Source organism: Dipodomys spectabilis, unplaced genomic scaffold (genome assembly GCF_019054845.1).
Source record: "Dipodomys spectabilis isolate Male_0828 unplaced genomic scaffold, ASM1905484v1 ptg000179l, whole genome shotgun sequence".
Lineage (NCBI taxonomy): Eukaryota > Metazoa > Chordata > Mammalia > Rodentia > Heteromyidae > Dipodomys > Dipodomys spectabilis.
The window spans coordinates 6,635,001-6,648,016 of NW_024870856.1; the positions used below are offsets into that span (position 1 = coordinate 6,635,001).

Here is a 13,016-nt window from a genome sequence, read left to right on the forward strand (position 1 = left end):
GCCACTAACACCCATTTTTATTTATTTTTTTTAGCATCATGTTTTTATTTTCTTTTTGTTTTCCTATTGTGGGGCTTGGGTGCTATCTCTGAACTCTTTTTGCTCTACTACTTTGAATCACATCTCTATTTTTCATTTTCTGGTGGTTAATTGGAGACAAAGAGTCTCACAGACTTTCCTGCCTGGGCTGGCTTTGAACCACAATCCTCAGATCTCAGACTCCTGAATAGCTAGGATTACAGGTGTGAGCCATGGGAACCTGGCAGCATCATGTTTTTGTTTTTTTGTTTTTTAATCAATTAGTTGGACAAAGGGGTTTCAGTTAAGCAAGTTTATACATGCTTGCATGTCCGTACATACATTGAAGCTTGATCAGACTCACCCTCTCAGTTTTCTTATCTTCAGATTTTTGGTGAAAGTTAAGAAGCTGCTCTGTGTATGTGTGTGTGTGCACACGCGCGTGTGTACTACATGCAGCAATCCTGAGGCTTAAACGTGGCTTGGGTGCTGTCCCTTAGCTTTTTCCCTCAAGGCTGGTGCTCTGCCACTTGAATCACTGTTCCACTTCAGGCTTTTTGGTGGTTAACAGAGAAAAAGAATGTCATGGAAAAGTCCAGGCTGGCTTGAACTGAGATCTCAGATCTCAGCCTCCTGAGTAGCTAGCTAGGATTGCAGGGACAATTCTTTTCCCATTGTTTTCTCCCTTTACCTTCTTCTAGAGTCAACAGAATCTGTAATCATGACTTGGGTCAGAGGACCGGTACCTCAAAAAAAAAAAAGGAAGAAAGAAAAAAAGATGGGAAGGAGTGAAGTACATCCTATGTAATAGTTGTTTCTAAAAATTAGTGTGGTTGTGATTTACCATGGAGAGGTTCTAAATCTTAATGTAAAGGTCCCAGCCAGGCTGGCATTAGCCTCGGTCTCCTGCCCCCCAACCTCCCCCCACCCCTTAGGACCGTCTTGCCTTCTAACCCCCTTTCTTCCCTTTTACTAGTCAGCTCCTCACCAACACCTGCCTCCACACCCAGCCCCCTTCCCCATCCCTGCATACTCCCTCCTCCCCTTCCTCTTCCCTGCTCCCAGCCTCCCCGTCCCGCGCCCCAGTCCCAGAATCCCGCCCCTGGGTCACCGTGTCCACTTCCCCCTGCGCCAGGCTCCTCCCCTGGAGGGCGGGCTCCCGCTTCCTGCTGAGTCCCTGGGTGCAGAGCAGAGCCCCTGCCCAGGCCGTGGGACAAGGTAGGTGCGCGTCGCTGCGGACCACACAGCCTAGAGATCTGCATTCCTGGAACTCCCTCAGGGGTATGATTGGTGGCAGAGGACTTCACCCGATAATAGTAATGCATGCTTTGTTCTTGCAGAAAAGCGCTCGCCCTAACGCTACCTGTTCCAGGCAGCTGGTTCTCTACAGGAAGATCTATTCTGTAAGTGTTTAGCCAGGTGCCTTTATCACGTGGTTGAAATCACCTCGTATACAAACTGTGTTCTTACTTGAATTTAGTGTGGCATCAAGGTTGCCCTTCTCCATGTGGCAAACACTGTCTGTAACATTTCCCTACTGCTGGACATTCTGTTTGTGTATTTTTGATGAGCATGAAACTAGGAAGAAATCGTGTGGAAATCATTGGTAGCACTTCCTGGGGTGCGCCCAGTGAGAGGCACTGCGATATTCAGAGTCTGACATCCTAGATGCGGGCTGAATCTTGCCAAGAAAGACAGTACTGTTCACAGCCCAGGGCCTTGCCAACGTGGGCACTGCAGTTTCTGTTCTCTTGCTGATAGAAAAGGCCACCTGTTGTTTTCAGAGCTCATGTCAAATAAGGTGGTCAGAAATGAACTTGGAATGTAACTGGAACAGGCCAGAGACAGGGGGCCGTGCTTGGCATCTTAAAGGAGGTAGGCCGCTTCCGTGCCAATGCCATTTGGCTTCTAATTAATTCTGTCTAAAACCACACGTCCCCTGCCAAATCAAGTGTGAGGACTGGAGGAGACGCTGGTGGTAAGACAAATTAAGGATCAATATCGGTCTTGCCTGTTCCTTGGCAGGCATGAAAAAAACAGCAACTTCCTACAAAGTTTCACCAGTAACCTGTACACACCCAGGTCCTTTCTACCTTATCTAGAGTGCCTTGAACCTCTGCTGCTGTTGTACTCATGCATGCTTTCTTTCCCTTCCTTTCTTCCTTTCTTTCTTTTTCCTTCTTTCTTCCTTCCTTCCTTCCTTCCTTCCTTCCTTCCTTCCTTCCTTTCTTTCTTTCTTTCTTTCTCTCTTTCTCTCTCTTTCTCTCCCTCCCTCCCTCTCCCTCCCTCCCTCTCCCTCCCCCCCCTCTCTTTCTCTCTCTCTCTCTCTCTCTTTCTTTCTTTCTGTCGGTTATGGGGCTCCAAGGTGAGTGCTCTACCACTTGAGCCACTGAGCCACTTCTGGTTTTCTGAGTGGTTTATTGGAGATGAGAGTCTCACCAACTTGCCTGCCTGACCTGGCTTTGAACTGCAATCCTTAGATCTCAGCCTCCTGAGTAGCTAGGATTACAGGCTTGAGCCACCAGTGCCCAGCCATGATTTCTTCTTGTTCATCTCAAAACCTCCACGACTTCATTCCTAGATTTCTTTGCTTGTTACAATTCTGTCTGCATCAGCTCCTTTGCTGCTCCACATCTTGGTTCTTCTTTTTTTTTTCTGTTTCTTTTGGAGAACTCTCTTTTATGGGGGTAGCTGAGACTTCTGACTTACTCTGACTTATTCAAATCCTTGAAGTCTGAAGTCAGAAAAAACTACACTCCGACCGTCCTTCACCATCCATTTCTGACTTTTAGTGGGGAGGAAGATAGGTAAAATTTAGTTACATTCATAAAAGGTAAATTTTCAGCCAAAGATAAAATCATGCCTGTTATGCAGATAGAAAAGCAACCACGTGGATTTTGTTTTAGTGATTTGCAGCTTAGTGGTAGAGTGCTTGCCTAGCCTGCACAAAGCCCTGGGTTTGATTCCTCAGTACCATATAACAGAAAAAGCTGGAAGTGGCGCTGTGGCTCAAGTGGTAGAGCACTAGCCTTGAGCAAAAGAAGCTCAGGGACGGTGCCCAGGCCCTGAGTTCAAGCCCCAGGACTGCCCCCCCCCCCCCAAAAGTCAATAAGTGCAATTTGATAAACTCTAAAGGAATGCCCTGGGGGGGCACACATAGGACATTGAGGAGTCCCTGGGAACATGCAGATCCCTCCCACAGCACAGACCCCAGAGACTCGGGGTTTGGAATTGTACTGAGGGTCAGGGCCCAGGGGAGGCGGAGCCGGAGGCGGGTGGGGGGAGGGTGGACTGCAGGAGAGCGCCTGTGACCACTCACTGTGTTCCCTCTTGCGTGGTGAGCCACATGATTGATGGGGAAGCCATGTGGATCGCACTGCACATGCCCTGCCTGGCACAGGAGGAGAAAAGTCCCATGACTTACGATGAAACACCCTGCTTTAAAAAGTGGAAAAGTGTCCATCAGCCATGGCTCACCCCCTGGGCCTTCTGTGCCGAGCCCCTCTCATGATGTCTTTGCAGTTCTTTGTAAGCGGGGGTTGGTAGAGTGTTGCAACTGTAAATTCTGCCACATCTCCCAGAACCCTTCCTCTCCAGGAAGGGTACTTTGCCTCCATTTGCATCTCATTCCACATTCCTTTGCAGCATACGAATTTGTGTTCTTGTGACTTTTCTTTCTAGCTAGTTAGCATGTCTGCTTTTTTCTCTCCTATAATCCTATTAAAATAAAATTCTTAGTGTGCAGTAACTTTTAGGTCTGTAGGATAGTGGTGGCTTTTTTCCCCCGCTGAAAATGATTTTGTAGTAACTATGTCATGGGGAAAAGCAAAAATCCCCAAGTACAAGATGTATTTATTGTGTAGTTAGTTAGTCAAAGGTCAAAGATTTGTTCTCTAACCCTTGTTGTGGCCCCCAGGAAGGTTGGTCGATAGGAGTGCCATCCACCCTTCCCAAAGTGAACCTGGCCCCTAGATACAAGCTTGGCTCAGCAGCTAGGCCTGCAGGAATGGTCTGGGCAGGCGTCCAGCTTTCCACATGTGGCATTCCCGGGCCTCTGCTGGACACGACCTCTTTCTGCAGGAGAATAATCTTACTTCCCATGACATACTAAAGCTTGCTTTGGAATGTCCAAAGCTCTCTGCGGGACCTAAGTTCTTACAGTACAACCCAGGTAAGAAAGAAATCAGCTGCTGAAATTGCTTCTTAGCAAATGGTTGTGCAGTGTGGCATAAAATTGACTGCTGTTGCCAGGTACTAGTTGCTCATGCTGGAATCCTAGCTACTCAGGAGGCTGCGATCTGAGAGGATTGTGGCTTGAAGCCAACCCAGGCAGGATGAGAATCTTAGCTGGAAGTAGAGTTGTAGCTCTAGTGCTAGAGTGCTAGTCTTGAGCAAAAACAGCACAAGGACAGTGCCAGGCCCTGAGTTCAAGCCCCAGGACTGATACCAAAAACAAAACAAAACAACAACAAACTCCCAAAGCCCCCAAAACAGCAAATCAAGAATGTTTTTCTCTCTCTAGCCCACCATCAGGACCGCCAATGGCTAACGAGGCTCAGCCCTGTCCATGTGACATTGGCCACAGGCTGGAGTATGGGGGCCTGGGCCGTGAAGTCCAGGTGGGCCACATCCAGGCCTATGTCACCAGGTCCCCTGTCGACGCAGGCAAGGCTGTGGTTATCATTCAAGATATATTTGGCTGGAAGCTGCCCAACACCAGGTATATGGCTGACATGATCGCAGGAAATGGATACACGTACGTATGGATTTCTGTTCCTTCCCTTAAACCCAAGGGAATTTCTGTGATTCATTTTGTTCCCTTCAGAAAGGCAAAACTGGAAACCAAAACCAACCTATTTTTTTCTCACTGTGATGAGGGAAATGGTAATGAACTTAGTTCCTTCCTTCCTTCCTTCCTTCCTTCCTTCCTTCCTTCCTTCCTTCCTTCCTTCCTTCCTTCCTTCCTTCCTTCCTTCCTTCCTTCCTTCCTTCTTCCCTCCCTCCCTCCCTCCCTCCCTCCCTCCCTCTGTTCCTCCCCTCCCATCACCTCCCCTCCTTCCCTCCCTCTTCTCCTTCCCTCCCCTTCCCCCTTTCCTTCCTTCTTTCTTTCCAGCTGGTTCTGGGGCTAGTTCTTAGGTCCTGAGTGTTGTCCCTGAGGTTTTCCACTCAAGGCTGATATTCTACACTTGAGCCACAGCTCCACTTCAGGCTTTTTGGAGATAAGAGTCTTAAAGAGTTTCTTGCCTGGGCTGGCTTCAAACCATGATCCTCAGATCTCAGCCTCCTAAATAGCTAGGCTTACAGGCGTGAGCCCTGGCAACTGACCAGTGCTGACCCGGGGTTTGAACTCAGGTCCTAGGCACTGCCCCTGTGCTGTTTTTTTGCTCAAGGCTAGTGTTCTACCACTTTGAGTCAGCTTTTTGGTGGTTAATTGAAGATTTTCATGGACTTTCCTGCTCAGGGTTGGCTTGAACAGAGATCCTCAGACCTCAGCCTCTTCAGTAGCTTGGATTACAGGTGTGAGCTACCAGTGCCCAGCTTTTTACTTCGTTTTTACATAGTCTTCCTTTTCTGTGGGCTCACTGGACTGCAGTCCTCATGGCCACACTTGCCGTGTGACTACGATGGCAGGCCCATGCCATCGTTGTTTGCAATAAAGAGTCGTGAACTTTTTGTCTGGGCTGGCCTCTAGTCATGATCCGTCTGATCTCAGCCTTCTGAATAACTAGGATTATAGGGGTGAGCCTCTGGGCCCTGCTGCAATTGGGAACTTATTAAATACTCATTTGATGGACCAAGTACTCCCATCTGACCCTGGGCTTCAGATCCTCCTGAGGTGCCTGGCCCTGGAGTCCTGTGAGATGCAGACTCCTTCCCAACACGGGCCTTGCCCAGTTCCAGGCCAGCCTGCAGAGCACCAGCGCTGAAATGCACTCAGGACTTGGCTTTTGAAGCCAGCCTCTGGGCAGATTTCTGTGTGCACAGAAGGGTCTCCTCAGGTCAGCTAGCCTAAAGCCCCCTGTCACAGCCCTGTCATGGAGGCCCAGGGGTGGCACAGCGGGCGCTTGCTTGTCACCCGAACTCTGTACCTCTGCCCCAGTGGCCGTGGCCCCGGTGCTGGAGCCTGTCCCTGCTCACCTCTCCTCTGTCCATTGAGAAAGACTCCAGGAGGAACTTCCTCTCCAGCCTCCAGAAGCAAAATCCCATGGGCCCTGGGCAGGTGTACTTCCCCGTTTCCTAAGAGAAGCCCCCCCTGCCCCCCCCTCGAACTCCCCCCCTTCCTGGGCAGCCCTACCTCATTTTCCCAAAAAGAGAAACTGGTTTAACTCCTGCAAGACAATGTAGGCCCAGCGTCTCAAGATGCGTCTCCTGGCGTCCCAGGGCCCCTCCTGGGTGGAGGCCACAGCTGGTGGGGGAGCCACCGCCCTCCCCCAGGGGTGCCCGAAAGGCTGAAGAGCGCTTGACGGGATGGGGGCCGTGTGGTTATCCCTGAGGGAGAGGACCAAGGAGCAAAGAGCCAGTGGTGGGCCTGTGTGGGTCCACACTCCCTCAACACGACAGAATGGGGGCGCTGTGCCCAACAAAGCTGTTCACCAGACCTAGAGGGAAGGTGAGGCTGGGAGCCGTTGAGTGACGTGGTAGGGTTACCTTGCAATGGGGATGGGAAGGAGAAATGGAGAGAGCAAGGGAAGGGGCGGCATTGTCCAGAAAGCGATGGATCTTTACCTGACCTATGTGACGCAACCCCTCTGTGCATCCCTTTTTAAGGAAAATAAAAACCGTTTTTAAAAAATGGTTATCTTGCAGTCCGTGGTGGTGCTGAGACTTGAACTTGGGTTTTTGGAGCGATGTTGGTATCATCCCTGCTAGGTTGATTTGTGGGGGAATTCTGTGGACTCAGGCCTGGCTGGGTGGATTCTTCTAGAATCTTCTGTGGCAGGAAGCTGCCTTTGGCAGCATGGGCAAGGGCTTGGGATAATGGCTTGGTCTTGGCTGGCATTCCTCCCAGAAGGCTCTGGGGGGAAGGCCGGGGTCCCCACCCCTGACGGTGCAGCTCTGAGGGGGCTAGGCAGGCGCTCACACCACCTGGATCCAGGGGCCACACTTCTCCTGGGGAACCCTGTCCCCCCCAGGGCTGGGCTGTGCACGGCCATTGTGAAATCCACGAGACCTGCTCTGCACCAGCCAGGCGCCCCTCTGCCGCTCTCGTGACCCTTGCCCCCCCCCCCCCCCCCCCCCCCCCCCCCCCCCCCCCGCCAGAGCCCCTCAACTGCCCCCCAGCGTGTGGCGTGCCCCACCCAACACGGAATGTCTGCTTTCCACAGGACCCTCGTTCCGGACTTCTTCGTGGGTCAGGAGCCCTGGAGCCCCTCTGGCGACTGGTCCACGTTCCCCGAGTGGCTGAAAACGAGAAATGCCAGGCATGTCAACAGGTAAGTCGTGGGTGGACGCGGCTGTGGGTGGCTCAGCCCAAGGAGGAAAGAGGCTGGAAGGGCGGAGGCGGGGAGGCCTGAGGATCTAGGGCTGCTGCCCAGATCTGTGTTTTGGAAGAGAGCGCGTGGGGCTGCAGCTCTCCACGTGGTGGGAGGAGAGCTGGACCTGCTGGGACACCTTGGGCCATGCAGCACTGGATAAGAGTCAGACAACTTCACACGAAATGTGAGACAGCCCTATTACGGGCAGCACAGCCATTGCAGGGGGCTCACAAAATTACCCTGCATCTTTATTATTTCAGTGTGTGTGTGTGTGTGTGAGAGAGAGAGAGAGAGAGACAGACAGATTACACATTTGAGGCCGTCTTGCTGTGAAGTCCGGGCTGACCTCTGTCTGGAGTGCTGGGTGGACAGGCATGCCCCGCCAAGCCTGGCTGACCCTGGAGTCTTAAGCGCCTTTTCTTTCTGTTCTAGAGAGTTTGATGCTGCCCTGAAGTTCCTGAAAGACCAGTGTCATGCCCAGAAGATTGGCGTGGTGGGGTTCTGCTGGGGCGGAGTCGCTGTGCACCACGTCATGGCCACATACCCCGAAGTCAGGGCTGGGGTGTCACTCTATGGTAAGGCAGTGGGGTGCATTTTCACTCAGCGAGACCCCGGGGAAGTGCAGTGAGAGGAAGTGCAGGCCCATTCCACACAGAGCCACACAAGCTGGAGAGTGAGCGGGCAGACAGCGTAGCGAACCTGACTTACAGGATCTGCAGGTGCAGGCAGAGGTGTGCGGCTGGGTGGTAGAGCACTGGCCTGGCACCCCTGGGGCCTCGAGTTCCATCCCCAGTGCTGCCAAAGAAGTAAAGTAAAAGATACATAACTTAACACAAGACCACAGAGAGAGGCAGAAGTTACACCAGGCGGTCACTGGCGGATGTCCGGGCAGGGCTCGGATCCCAGTAGTGGTTGGTCAGGTCACCCACCCTGAGTTCTCCATGTCTTTAGTTAGGACAACGGAAATAGTATTTCTTCCTGTGAGGACAATACCAATTTGTGTGTGTGTGTGTGTGTGTGTGTGTGTGTGTGTGTGTGCGTGCGCGTGCATGCGCATGCACATGCGTGTGCAAGTCCTGGGGCTCCAATGCAGGGCCTGTATACTTTCCTTAGCTTTTTTTTTTTTTTTGCTCAGGGCTGGTGCTCTACCACTTGAGCCACAGGTCCACTTCTGGTTTGGGGAGGCTAATTGGAGATAAAGATGAGTCTCAAGTAATTTCCTGCCTAGGTTGGCTTTGAGCCTTGATCCTCAGATCCCAGCCACCTGAGTGGCTAGGATTTAGTCGTGAGCCACCAGCACCAAGCCCAAGCAATATTTTTGTGAGCAACATAAAAAAGGAGAAAGCATTTTTGGATTTCTCTCAATAATTTGCATGCATGTGTGCATGCGTGTGCATGCCTGAACACATTCATAGTGCAAAGAAAAGGAAAACCAGTTACGCTATGAAACAGGAGTGTTAGAGTGTACCCAGAAATGACATACAGTAGTTAAACACTTATAGTTATTCTTACTTGTCTTAATAATTCCTGATGGTGGTATTTTCATTTGCTTTTAGCTTAAAAGAAAGCCTGTAAATATTTACATAAAATGAAACAAATTCAATAGATAGTTGCTATGGTCAATGCCTTTCTAGCTCAAAGGTGGCTTTGTATGAATTTACAAGAGAGCCTGAGTAGGTGTCTCACTGTTGCCATCTGGTGGTGGCTATTATGCAGCATGCACATTTAAGGGCCTGGCAGAGCTTATGCTCAGGGGATGTCCACCCACCAAAAAGCCACGACTTTGCTTATTATTGTTGTTGTTGTTGTTTTTTGTTGGTTTTACAGGAGTGAGGCAGGAAGTGTGGTCATCTTTTTTTTGTTTTTGTTTCCTGTTTAACTTCTCTGTATAGTGGCTGGAAGTGGGAAGAAGTAGGAAAAAAAGTAATTCTCTCCCTCCCTCCCTCCCTCCTTTAAAATTTTTTATCCTATTTTATTTTTGCTGGTCCTAGGGCTTGAACTCGGCCTGGGCATTGTCCTTGAGCTTTCTCACTCAAAGCTAGTACTCTATCACTTGACCAACAATTCCATTCTGGCTTTTTTGTAGTTAATTGGAAATAAGAGTCTCATGGACTTTGCTGCCCAACCTGGCTTTGAACCACGATCCTCAGATTTCAGCCTCCTAAGTAGCTAGGATTACAGGCGTGAGCCACCAACACCTAGCAAAAAGTTATGTTTTTTTTTCTACTTATCTGAACATAGTAGCTTATTACAATATATTCAGTTATTTTCCCAGAAGTGGGTATTTTCCGGTTGTTCAGAACCCCTGTGTTGGGCAGAGCATGCTTTTTGCTGGCCTTTAAAATTCCAAGATAAGAAGCCAACACTTAACGTTTGCAAAATGGCTCCCCTTCAAGCAGCTGCATGCTTGTCTGATTTTTTTATTTTTTTTTTTATTTTTGTCGGTCGTGGGGCCTGAACTCTGGCCTGGGCACTGTCCCTAAGCTCTTCAGCTCAAGGATAGTGCTCTTCCACTTTGAGCCCCAGTGCCACTTCTGGTTTTCTGGTGGTTTATTGGAGATAAGAGTCTCACAGACTTTCCTGACCAGGCTGGCTTTGAACCATGATTCTCAGATCTCAGCCTCCTGAGAGTAGCTAGGATTACAGGCATGAGCCACAGGTGCCTGGCTATGAAGCCACAAGGTTATCTGAGTGCTCCCTGGTCTTACAGCCAAGCATTCTGCAGTGTCCAACCCTAATTACTTAATGGCCTGATTTCCAGTGAGTGAGATGAGCAGTGGGATGAGCTAAGTCAGATGGTGTGTATGTGTGTGTGTTTGTAGGTGCCCATACCAGAGTTTGAGCTCAGAGCCTTAAGATTACTTGGCTGGTATTCTACCACTTAAGCCATGCCTCAGCCTTGCACCTTGAGTTAGTTGGAGATGGAATCTCTCAAACTTTTCTGCCCAGGCTGGCTTTGAACCGTGATCCTCTGGATTTCAGCCTCTAGAGTAGATAAAACTACAAGTATGAGCCACTGACACCCAGTGTTTTTTGCTCCTCTAATTTCATAGGCCAGGCCTCTAGTAAAATTGCTAAAAAAGCCCTCAAAGCACATATTTTGAGAAACCCATCCAAATCCAGTCAGTTTTGTGGCTTGACAGAAAATCACACTTGCTCACCCTTGAATGCACATTTTCAGGAATTGTCAGAGATTCTGAAGATGTTTACAACTTAAAGAACCCCACGCTGTTCATCTTTGCAGAAAATGACGCTGTGATTCCACTAGAGCAAGTAGGTTGCCTCTTCGCTCTTCTCAGCTGTATAAATACTGCAACTTACCCCTTGGCGTGCAGTCCCGAGGTTCACGTACTGTTTTCGTGTTGACATTTTGAAAATGGGATTTAGAGTAGAATTGTAACCCCTAAAATATACCTAGTTAGCATGAGATCTGAAGAAGTGTTCTCGGCCTGGCCACTGGGCCAGGAAACAGCCTCTGCCTCACCTCCAGCCAGCCACGAGCTTTCCATGTTATCTGGAAGATGGATTGCCAAGTCCAGTGAGTCTGATTTGAAGGCCGTCATGGGCTGGGGTATAGTTCGGTGGTAGAGCGCTCATCCTTGCTTAGCACCACCAAGGTCCTGTGTGGCATCCCCAGAACTGGAAGCCAGAGGGATGGCCAGTGGCTGACACGCTGTTCTTAGTGACTTGGTGTGAGTGCACACATGGATTGACATGGAGAGTCGCCATCTTGACAGGGCTTGCTTATGGCTGTTCAGTTTGTTTCCAGAGCTAGTGATAGGCAGTCAGCCCCTCAGTCATGAGGGAAACAAGCAATGTCTGTAGTGTGCGATTGCTAAGCCAGGATGGCCAGTACCTCAGGATTATTACTGGATTTTTTTTTTTTCCCCCAGTCCTGGGGCTTGAACTCAGGGCCTGGGCACTGTCCCTGAGCTTTATTTGCTCAAGGTTAGCACTCTACCACTTGAGCCACAGCACCACTTCTGGCTTTTTCTGTGTATGTGGTACTGAGGAATAGAACCCAGGGCTTCATGCATGCTTGGCAAGCACTCTACCACGAAGCCTGTGTTCTTTTCTGGAGTTGTTAGTGTTGAACACACACCTTACATGTGCAGTTAAGTAAGTGCTCTGCTACCACACCCATCCTACTGCATGAGGTACATTGATATGTTTGTAGAACTGAACTCAACTCAGGGACTTGTGGTTCTAGGTGGGTGTCTAGCGCTTGAGTCATACAGCAGCCCCTACAGATGTTTTGTCTGTTGTGGGGCTTGAACTCTTCAGAGCTTGGGCACTGTCCCTAAGCTTTGTGCTCAAGGCTAGTGCTCTACCACTTGGAGCAACAGCTCCACTTCCTGCCTGGGATGGCTTCAAACTACATCCTCAGATCTCAAGCCTCCTGAGTAGCTAGGATTACAGGCCTAAGCCACCAGCATCTCACTACAAATTTGCTTTTGATCTTACAATATTTCAGTTCATGATTTATTAAGTTTAGACCCCATCATAAAAAACAACTTTAATTGCTGTTACACACACACAATTTTTTTTTTGGCAGTACTAGGGTTTGAATTCAAGGTTTCGTGCTTGCTAGGTAGGTAGGCATTCTACTGCTGAACCATACCTCCAGCACTGGTTATTTTTGAGATAGGGTCATAGGTCTGTCCAGTCATGTGCCTGTTCCATGATCCTCCTATTTTTCACTTATTACCTGTTGCTGGGATGATGGGTGCACATCACCATTTGCTTAACTTCATCCACTGAGATGAGATCTCATAACCTTTCTGCCTGGACTGTGATCTCTCCTGAACTCAGTTTCCCATGTGGCTAGGATAACCGGTATCTGCCCAGACTTATAATACTTCATACAAAAATCTTTTGTCAGAGATAAGAACTGTGTTAATTATGAATGCAAAGTATTGGGGAGCTTGCATTGATCTTACATCTCTTGTGAATATTTACTGAAGAATTAGAGAATGGTAATATTTTGCAAGGGTTAACATGCCATCGGTACAATGTCTTTTGCATAACAGGTCTCTTTGCTGACCCAGAAGTTGAAAGAACACTGCAAAGTTGAATATCAGATTAAAACATTTTCTGGGCAAACTCATGGCTTCGTGCATCGGAAGAAAGAAGATTGCTTACCTGCTGACAAACCCTACATTGATGAGGCCCGAAGGAATTTAATTGAGTGGCTGAACAAGTATGTTTAGCAGTGACTGGTGATCAAGCACAAGCTTGTGCAAAGGAGGTGTATTAAAAAGTTTGCCATACAGTCATTTTGGATCATTTTTCTTTTACCTTACATAGTTTTGGGATTCTGAAACTTCTTTCATATTCCGTAGAAAGCACATACGCAGTAGAAAATGTTAATATAGAGTAATACTTTTTTGGTGTGTGAGCATTTATTGAGCAAAGAATTCAGCATATAAAGAAAAGAGAGAAAGAAGATAAAGGTTCCTTAGAAACCCTTCAAGGGAAGAGAAGTAATTGCCTAGGTAAGATAGGAGAAAGCACACAATGTAA

General features: G+C 48.9%; 1 protein-coding gene across 1 annotated transcript; it reads left to right on the forward strand.

Moving 5' to 3' along the window:
• The first annotated feature begins 1,193 nt into the window (after positions 1-1,193).
• Positions 1,194-12,769, forward strand: Cmbl (carboxymethylenebutenolidase homolog). Its single transcript, XM_042695242.1, has 7 exons — positions 1,194-1,236; positions 1,359-1,421; positions 4,541-4,774; positions 7,344-7,451; positions 7,926-8,068; positions 10,675-10,766; positions 12,524-12,769. The coding sequence occupies exons 3-7, from the start codon at positions 4,560-4,562 to the stop codon at positions 12,701-12,703; spliced, it is 738 nt and encodes a 245-aa protein (XP_042551176.1). The 5' UTR covers positions 1,194-1,236; positions 1,359-1,421; positions 4,541-4,559; the 3' UTR covers positions 12,704-12,769.
• Positions 12,770-13,016: the final 247 nt, after the last annotated feature.